The following is a 10,038-nucleotide window of genomic DNA, read 5'->3' as shown; positions in this document are numbered from 1 at the left end:
TCCCTTAATTATAAAATTTTTAGATCCTTTTACGTCGTTGGTTTGTTTACATGGTTTTATCATTTAGTGTTTGATTTGTTGGAGATGAGGCTTCATGATTTTTTCATTTCTTGTGCTTTTGATCTAATAACTCGGGTCATGATTTTGGAAAGTTAACGTGGTTCAACATCTCCCCCCCTCATTTTCTCTTACGATTTTTATCATTCTACATTATTTTTAAAAAATAATCTTCAATTTCTTTTCTACCGGTTTATCCTGATCTCATGACGTAGATTATGAGTTTTACAGGTCTTTTTGAATAAATATTTTTTTATATTTTTTTGTTTGTGTTTAATTTCTAAACTTATAATTCTGACTCATCTATGTATTTTTTGGTTTTGTATAGATGAATTTTATTTTTAAAAATAAAAAATATTTCTAGTATGTTTGTGTGTTTTTTTTTTAAATAATTCCACCAAAAGGCCTTGCATAGTAGTTTTTTTTCATTCAATAAGATTCATGTATGTTTTTATTTATATTATTATTTTTTATTGATTTTAATAAATAAATTTAATAAACATAATCGCGTAAATGTCTCATTTTAAGAGATTAAATATCTCTATCTACATTTATCTCTCAATTTTTCAGTTTTTTTATGATTTTTTTATTTATTTACATAAATAATTATCAATTTATTTAATTAAAGATTTTCAATTTATACCTTGAATAAACACATCAAAATAGCTTATATACTCTCTTTTATATATATATATATATATAAATTAATAAATTAATAAAACTTGATAATAATTGCCCAACAAAAGTGTTATCTCCTTGATTTTTTGCACATAATTTTATTATTTTATTGCTGATTGGTGTCTCGGATGCTCCCTGCTTCCATCATGGCCAATAATAAAACGGTGTAAAGGACAGACTTTTAGAAGAAAAGGAAGGAAAGAGGCATTTTTATAACTTCGTGGGTTCTTTCTCTTCGTTTGGTGGAGTAAACAACACAGAAGTGGATCGATCTTAGCTTCGCTGGCATCAGTGGCACGACGTGTTTGGAATCCATCCACCCGAGTTGCACGTGCGCATTGACAAAAACTTTCTCAGGCGGTATAATTCAAATGGACTAAATTCATTTAAGTCCTCATCTATTGCACAATGTTTCACTTTAGGACACCTTATAATCATAAACTAAATGCTTAGCGCAAGACTTGACTATAAAAGTAAACTTCAAAAAGTTTTTTTTTCTCTAAAATAATGTCATTTGATTTTTTTTTATAAAAATTATATTCAAAACATCGTTATTTTATTTTTAAAATTACAACAAAATTGTTTTAGAGTTGACCCAACAAACCAACAATCTGGTTTTTGAACACATACTAATAACTATGCTCTCCCTTTTGCTTTTGTGAGTAGAAAATAACAAACCCAAAACTTTTAGTTTAAATAAATTAAAAAAATTAATTTAAAGTAAAGAAAAAAAAAATAATTTATTTTTTAAAAAAATAATTTTGAAACGCAAAAATAAATAAAATTTAAGAAAAATCAACAACCCACCTATGAATACTCATGAAAATCAATACTATGGACCAAAAAGTAGACGGGTAGGAATCGGGTTGTCCAACCTGGAGTCATTAGACGGAACACACCAAAGAAATAGTACTAAAGTGAAACATTGCACAATAGAAGGACCTATTTGATCCTTACGAGAATCAAAAAATTAAAAGATTTTCACAAAACACTGTATAATTCAAACCTCATTCGTTTATTAATTAACGTCCAAAGCATCAAAGGATAACTGCAAAATTAATTTAAGAAGAAGAAGAAAACGAGATAAATTGGGGAAGATATATATATATATTCTCATCATAGGAGTCGGAGGGCGGAGCAGTGTCCAATCCACATGGTCCTCCTCCTCCCTCGTCGCTTTTGGTGTCCCCGTGCCCATAAAAGCCGACATAACATAAACCGACGATCTTCACCGACAAATCCTTAATTCTAGCGGTGTGTCCGTCTCCAGCACTTCGAGTGAGTTATCCAATGCTTTGTGGTTTTTTTTTTTACTCTTTTTTTTGTTTTTGTTTTGTAGTCTTCTTTTAGATAAACCATTGAAGTCTACGCTTATGAATGCATGGAACGATAAAATGAAAAATAAAACTTTATATTTATTAGAGAATTACATCATCAATAATTTTAGAATTTGTGAAATTAATCAAGGTATATACAAGTTAGCTCAAACACCCACATTAATAAAAAATTAAAATAAAAAACAAATTTATCTATCAATAAATCGACATCTAAATTTAAGAATGGGATTTGATGGTTAAAAAAGTTTATCAAGATTTCTTTTTTGACTTGTGAGTTCCATCCCGAGTTTAGCATTAACATAAATTTATTTTTCTTGGATGTACTTAGATTTATATAAAAAATGTGTTCATAATTTATTTTAAAAATAAATAAAATCTAGATTTTATAAAAAATACTTCTCATGCCAATTAGTTAACATCTTGATTTTAATTTTTATCGTAAAGAATCTTTTCTAGTTAGTATTTATAGTTCTACCTGAACTACAATTTCTATGATAAGATTAAAACGGTCCCAAGAATTGTATTTTCTTAGATTATACTTGAAGTGGGAAAGTTTTATTTTTATTGTTTTAATTTATAGAAGATCTTGTTTGACATGTGATAAATGTTGTTTTTTTATTTTTTTAAATTTATTTAAACAATAAAAAAATACTAAAAAAGTTTAATTTACAATTAATTTCTTTTTTAAAATCTTCAAAAACACGAAACTGTGCCGAAAACTGCCAATTGTGACGGTAACTACAAGTTTTGCTTCTGGTAAAGGCAGATTTCTTATTAAAGCCTTCTTGCTCTCCTCTTTTCTAAGGTAACTTCGGGCGAGACTTTGAAGGTATAACCTTCAAATTTTGGTGATCTTCAAACAAACTTCCTCGTCAGGTTTACGCATTTGACAGCGCATGCTATCTTGACTAAAAATCTATCACACATTTTTAGACATCGAAATTTGATTTTTCCACATCTCAAATTTTTTTAGTCAAGCATATACTAGGATCAATTTGTATTTTATACGATATTATTTTCTATTAATGATTTTTTTTTATTAACGTGGGTGTTCGGGTCAATTTGCATGCACCTCGATTAATCTCACGGGTCCTGAAGTTAACGACAATATAAGTCTCCAGTAGCCCTGAAGTTTGTGAGACTCGAACTGATAACCTTTAGAAAACAAATCCAAGTTCTCATCAGTTTACCTACACTCTCTCATGATTTTTTTTTGATGATTTTAAACATAGATCTTTACATGATAATATATTTTTTTAAATGTTAACTTCAAAATTTAAATTAAAAGTAAAATCATCCTTGACTACTTTGAGGTTTCGCATTGCTGTTTACCCATGAAATATCAAACCAACAGGAAAAAAAAATGAAAAAGAAAGATATAGAAATAGAAAAATGCAGTCTACATTATATATTTAAGATCGTACACTCATGAATCCATAATTCTCAATTATATACCGCACAGCATATATTGTTTTTTATGACCAGGCCATGTATTATTATTATAATATTTTTTTTTGCATATTAAAATTAAATTACCTCTTAAATGTAATTGAAAACGAAGTCGATCTAAGAATTTTACATTTGATTTGCAAAAAATTATTATAATTTCTAAAGTTAGATTTTAAGAAACTTCCGTATGAACGTGGATGCCGCAGTGCCAGAGGATTTACCAAGTCACAAGAATTTATCTTCTTTGTTTCTACCCACAGGAATGACAAAACAGAAACTATTCTCAGCAACGACGAAAATCACGAAATATTGGGAGATAAGAACTAATCTGGAAAGGAAAATGAAAACTTCATAGTCAGATCAGACCCCACCACATATAGTTTCGTTGCCTCTTTATCTTTTTTCTCAAGTCTCCTTTTCTTTCTCTCTCAACTTGTTTCCCCCTCTCTTATTACGCTTTCAAACATCCAGCAGTATCTATATATACTTGGTTATATATATATATATAGACGCATTCCCTTTTCTTCATGGCCTTTATTATATTCACATCTCTAAAGTCTTCTTGTTTTTGTTTGATATAGTGTAGTAAAGGTCTCGTCTTTGAGTCAATGGAGACTGAATTGAAGAACAACCACCAGGGAGGAGGACTGAAGAGACTTAGATGTTCAGTTCAAAACTATGATTGGGGTAAGAAAGGGACAGAAGGGTCCGAGGTTGCAAGGCTTTATGAATTGAATTCCGGGTATGATATAGCATTTGAAAAGAAGAAGCCTTTTGCTGAGTTTTGGGTGGGTACACATGGTTCTGGGCCTTCTTTTGTGGTGGAAGGTGGTGTGGAGAATGGGGACTCAAATGGGTCTGGGAGTTTGAGTTTGAAAGAATGGATTTGTAAGAATCCTAATGTGCTTGGTGATAAGGTTTTGGATAAGTGGGGTTGTGATCTTCCTTTCTTGTTCAAGGTACAATCTTTTTCATCATTTTTTCTGTTGTAATGTATGATTTCGCTTGTGATGTGTCTCAATTTATGTTTTGGCTGAGTCATGAGTTTTAATTTTTGTAGTTGGTTCTTTTATGATCGGGCTTAATCATCTGTGAATTATGGTTTCTGCGTCGGTGTATCTGATTAACTTTTTTATTTGTGTTTGATTAAAAAAAAACCCCTTCTTTTTGTGTGTTTTGATTGAATGTTGCCCATCCTTCTTCATGTTTAGGAATTGGGCAATTTATGTTTCTGTAGTAGAATTGGCTGCTCTGGGAATCAAGTCTAAAGCTGCTGAGAATTGGAGGGTCCTAATTTATTGGAAAGTAGTGATTTATTATGGTAGTTTTGTTTTTTCTCAGCAAAATGTCGTTATTTAGTGGCAGTTAAAGCTAATTTTCATTTTTACTAGCCTTGTTTTTATCGAAAAGAAAAAGGGTACTTCCTTTCCACTTGTCATTAGCATATAACATTTCCTTTTATATCATCCTTTCAAAATCTGAATTAGAATTCATGGCGACCAGTGATGTGGGTAGTGAGTCAAATGAGGCTTCAAAGGCAGAAAGTTTTTGTTCAAAATTACAATTGGGAGAATTGGTTTAGAATTATTGTTTGCATTATTGTTAGCATTGAATTCTGTGGCTTAGTTGAAAGAGAAAGGGTTTTGTGCGGAGTCCTGGATCGGCATGATGAAGCCTAAGTTTTTATGTCCTGGATTTTGAATAGCCGTATTGGTGCTTGGAGATAAGATCTTAGACAATTGGGGTTGCTTCTTCTTCTTCTGAGGTTGTTTTTATTGCACCCTGACTAGAGATGAGTGATTTTCCCATTTATATTTATTGTTTTTTACTGTTTAAGATATAGATTTGGACCATTATGTATGGCTAGTTGATTTTTCACCAATTCTTTTCTCAATTCTAGCGGGCTGCTCTTTGATCATACATTCAAGGACTTTTTCGTGATAGCTGTGTTTGAGTTTCATAGACTGCAGAAACTTGGATGTTTGAGTATTGAGAAGTTGTGTTTGATTTTCACAGTTTGGTCTCTGATAGGTGCTTTCTGTGGCAAAAGCATTGTCAATTCAGGCTCATCCAGACAAGGAATTGGCGAAAGTTCTACACAAGTTGCATCCAAATCTTTACAAGGATGACAATCATAAGCCCGAGATGGCTTTGGCTGTTACAGAGTTTGAAGCCCTCTGTAGTTTTATCAGCCTTGAGGTGGTCTATCGATCTCTATCTTTCTTGCATATCTCCATCTTGCAAATTCTATGATTTGATTGTTGTTCGTTGGTAGTTTTGTGAATCTTGGCAAAAGTTGAAGGACATTTCGGGTCATACAGATGCTTGTGAAGCAAATAGGTCTCCTTGATTTTTTTTTTATTCCAAGAGAAATCTAAAGATTCAGTTAAATGAATGTGATTCTACCATACCTTAACCCATATCTCCTGTTAATTTTGTTATTAACATTCCTAATTGGCTAGGACTGTGATTTTCACTTGTAGTAGTTATCAGTTTGGAAAAACTTAATATCATGTGAGCATGATTTATTACGATTGCGTTGTCAAGAGGATGAGAAACTTTGAGTTCCTTATCTTTATTGATGCACTTCTGAGTTGCTTAAATTTCTGAGAGAATTAGCTAACCATCAACGAACTGCTCCCTCTTTCTTATAAAGCTTACATTTTTAAAAGAAGCCTTGAAAAGGAAATGGTTATCCGCAGACTGCAGACATATTTGAAAACCCACTACTTTTCAATGTCACATAGGAATGTATTTAATCAAAAGAAAATGCAGGTAAATCTCTTACGTATTGGTGTTTATTCTCAGTCCATCAAGGTCATGATAACTTTCCTCTAACAACCTTGACTTTGCTTATTGTATCTACAAATTTTTACTGATAAACCTTTTGAAATCATATCCATATTTTCATTTACTTGATGTGAATTGATATATTTTCCAGGAGCTTAAAGCTGTGCTTCGAGATGTTCCTGAGATTGTAGAACTGGTTGGCAGTGCAGAAGTAAACCAACTCTTGCAAATCAACGAGCAAGATCATGAGAAAAAAGTAAAATCTGTTCTGAGATCAGCCTTTACCCATCTCATGTCAGCAAGCAAAGAGATGACAGCTGACGTAATATCCAAATTAAAAAGCAGATTGTATACGGAAAGCGAGGTTAGTTGAGCTTTTCTTTATTAAGGCTGCTGTTTTGTAAGGTGATCTGAATGCTGTGATTAACATGTGTAATAGATTTGCTAGTAGGGTTAAAAGCGTTAATGTCAAGTATTTCTTGATTGAATAAGAAGATAGGTAAGACATCTAATAATATCATTGGCACAAAGATTATTTTTTTAATGACTTCTTAAGCAATATCATACTTGATTTTCTGTCATGCTATTGATTTTGCCTTGATTTTACACCTGAACTTTTTTATCTGTCAGACAAGGCAGTTGACTGGAAAGGAACAGCTGGTCTTGCAGTTAGAAAAGCAATATCCAGCTGATATTGGTGTCATATCAGCCTTCTTTCTTAATTATGTGAAGCTCAATCCTGGTGAAGCTTTGTATCTCGGGGCAAATGAACCCCACGCATATCTACATGGCGAGTGTGTTGAATGCATGGCAACCTCAGACAATGTTGTGCGGGCTGGTCTTACGCCCAAGCACCTGGATATCCAAACTCTTTGTTCCATGCTCACATACAAACAGGTAATTAGTTCATACATGTATGTAATGTAGTTCATTTTTTAAAAAATCTCTATGAGTATGTGTTAATGTTTGTTCAAACTTGATAATCATGTTGGGCTTTTTAAATTAAGCAGTCACCTGTAGGGCATAATACTCCTGAAACCATATGCCTTGCATTTTAAAAAAAATCATCTATTGGGAGGGGCCAAAAGAGCAGGATGACCACATTATCTTGGCATAAGAATTCTAATTCCTGGACATTTTTATACCATAGGAATGAATTTCAATGATTAGCATGGAGAAATACTCTTTTTAGTGGCAAAGGAAAATGATTTAGCCATGGTTGATTAGAACCTGGACCAGTGACACTGTTACATAGAGAAGAAGTACTACCATTGACACCCTCTCTGTGATAGAACCTGGACCTTCTTTTTCAAGTGGGAACTCACTGTTGATTAGCCTATGGAAGGTTAGATCATTGGCCGTTGAGTCGTGAATCCTGACCAAATTGTGATGGACTGCGCATAAATTGACATTTGAAGTTTGATTTCTCAAGCTTTTTGAAGGCAGAGGAGATTTCTCCTAAATTTGCTTTCTTTTTGTTGCAAAATCATTAATGATGATTCCGGTTCTGATCCAGGGCTTTCCTGAAATCTTGAAAGGATTTCCACTGAGTCCATATATAACAAGATACCTTCCACCTTTCGATGAATTTGAGGTTGATCGCTGCATACTTCCAAGAGGGGCATCAACAGTGTTTCCTGCGATTCCAGGCCCTTCCATTTTTCTTGTCGTGGTTGGGGAGGGTACAATGTGCACAGAATCATCCAAAGATGTAGTTATGGAAGGAGATGCCCTTTTCGCACCTGCCAACACTGAGATTAGCGTATCAACTCCATCTGAATTGCATCTGTATAGGGCTGGAGTGAATAGCAGATTCTTTCAAATCTTGTGAGTCGTATACACGACAGCTTTCTGTTCTTGGATTGATTCAGTTATCATGCCTTCTACTATTTATTTTCAAGATTATATTTACTCGTGTATTGCATTATATATAACATGGTATTCTAACTTATCGTGTAAATGCAACTAAAATATAGTATAAGTTATAGTCATAATCATATATACTGTTATTTGAGGTTATATATATATATATCAATGAAAAGTTTTTTTTTTTTTAAAAAAAAAACTCTAAATTCTAAAATTCAACAAACTACATAAAAGTATATTTTTCAAATATATATATATTTTTTTTTTGCAATTATAGTTTATGCGCCACATTCTCAAGTAAAGGGAGTTAATTCTAATTTAAATTGAGTTCTACATATTTATTTGATTTATTTCGTGAATAAATATGTAATTTATGAAAGAAGACCTAGATCAAATGTTTATTTTTGTTTGTGCAATACTGTTGAAAATGTACAAATATAACTTCTATGAAAAATATTCATTACTGAATTTGAATGTTTATTAAATAAACATGTTTGATTTTTAAATAATTCTATATAAATTTTGATAATTATGATTAAATTAATTTGTTTAATTCTTGAACCATATAATATAATCTTTAACTAGACTTTAATAATACTTAAGACATGAATTGATCATTATTAATTTAAATAATCATTTTCTATTATATATGACTTTAATATAAATTTACAATACATACACGAATTAAAAAAAAGTATTTTATATATTTTAGATTTTAGTATTTCATGCTTTCTATTGACTTGTTTTTAATACTATTAGAGTTTAGATAGTCAAAATAGTTAATAGTTTAAATTCATAATAGCTCACAACTTCCAGAAAAAAAAAAAAAAAAACTTTGAATTGGGAGGGCGATCCTCCTCGTAATAATAATAATCACTAAAACATTTCACTTAACCTTATATATATATATATATATATATATATTCAATCTAAACATTTTTTTAAATATGTGACATAAATATAATTTAACAATATGTGTGTGAACAAAATAACATAAACAATTGTTTTTGGCTAGGAGATTCACATAAGCCTACATGTCATTGTCTATGGATGAAAAATGGCTATCAAGTGTATTTTGCGGTTAAAAATATTTTAAAAAATTTTTGAATTTTTTTTAAAATTAATATTTTTGATTTTTTGTGGATTCTTCTACGTCTTTCGGCCCGCCCATAAATGATAAATATAAGAGTACTATGCCGACCTAAGAATGATACAGACTTGAAGAATTTCTTTTCCAAACTTGCTTCTGCCCACTGAAACTCCATCGGCCAATCTCCCACCTGTCTTTGCACAATTGAGAATACCCTGCCATACACTCATCGTAACAGGGCAAGAAAAAAGAAGTGATCTCTACATTCTGAAGAACTGTTACAAAATAGACACTTGTCATCACTCGATCTTCCCCATCTAAGCTGCCTTCGCCTTGTAGCCAATCTATCAAATACTGCAAGCCATGGGATAAAGCTATGTCTTCGAATCATAAAGGATCCGCAAACTAGTTTGATAGCCTCCCAGGTGCTTTTAATAGAAAACATGCCTCTCGAGATGCACACCCCATAGAATCAGCAGCTTTGGTGCTAGGGTAGATAGAAGAACCACAAAGACGCTTAAATTTACAAGACTTCCAGATCTGTCAGCAGGCCAAGTCCAATATTCAAACCCATTGAATTGGAGGAGTCAGAACCAACGCTCTTGCCATATTTGTTAACGAGGGCTCCACGAGGATGCCATAAATCCGACCAAACACAATCACAACATGCTTGATCATTCCTCTAGCCATAGGCCTCGGTAAAACAGACATGCATGCAAGAGGAAAGGGGCATCTCATGCATCCATTAATACCCCAAACACTACACAGCTG

At 32.2% G+C, this 10,038-nt stretch overlaps 1 protein-coding gene across 2 annotated transcripts; it reads left to right on the top strand.

Moving 5' to 3' along the window:
• Nucleotides 1-3,751: 3,751 nt before the first annotated feature.
• Nucleotides 3,752-8,310, top strand: LOC18099486 (mannose-6-phosphate isomerase 1). Of its 2 annotated transcripts, XM_024588218.2 has the most exons (6): nt 3,752-3,900; nt 4,103-4,480; nt 5,553-5,720; nt 6,463-6,675; nt 6,942-7,208; nt 7,828-8,310. In XM_024588218.2, the coding sequence occupies exons 2-6, from the start codon at nt 4,130-4,132 to the stop codon at nt 8,140-8,142; spliced, it is 1,314 nt and encodes a 437-aa protein (XP_024443986.1). In that variant the 5' UTR covers nt 3,752-3,900; nt 4,103-4,129; the 3' UTR covers nt 8,143-8,310. The 2 variants fall into 2 exon arrangements, with proteins under 2 accessions (XP_024443986.1, XP_052304337.1); XM_052448377.1 differs by lacking the exons at nt 3,752-3,900; nt 5,553-5,720 and having other exon boundaries at nt 3,914-4,480.
• Nucleotides 8,311-10,038: the final 1,728 nt, after the last annotated feature.

The sequence above is a fragment of the Populus trichocarpa genome, chromosome 17 (genome assembly GCF_000002775.5).
Source record: "Populus trichocarpa isolate Nisqually-1 chromosome 17, P.trichocarpa_v4.1, whole genome shotgun sequence".
NCBI classification, from domain to species: domain Eukaryota; kingdom Viridiplantae; phylum Streptophyta; class Magnoliopsida; order Malpighiales; family Salicaceae; genus Populus; species Populus trichocarpa.
Note: the sequence above shows the minus strand (reverse complement) of the source record. Positions and strands in the feature narration are given on the sequence as shown.

Coding starts and splice junctions, on each gene's coding strand:
- LOC18099486 (XM_024588218.2), top strand. CDS start 4,130: ATGGAGACTGAATTGAAGAACAACCACCAGGGAGGAGGACTGAAGAGA. Junction 6,676..6,941: donor GATTGTATACGGAAAGCGAG/GTTAGTTGAGCT, acceptor TTTATCTGTCAG/ACAAGGCAGTTGACTGGAAA. Junction 7,209..7,827: donor CCATGCTCACATACAAACAG/GTAATTAGTTCA, acceptor GTTCTGATCCAG/GGCTTTCCTGAAATCTTGAA.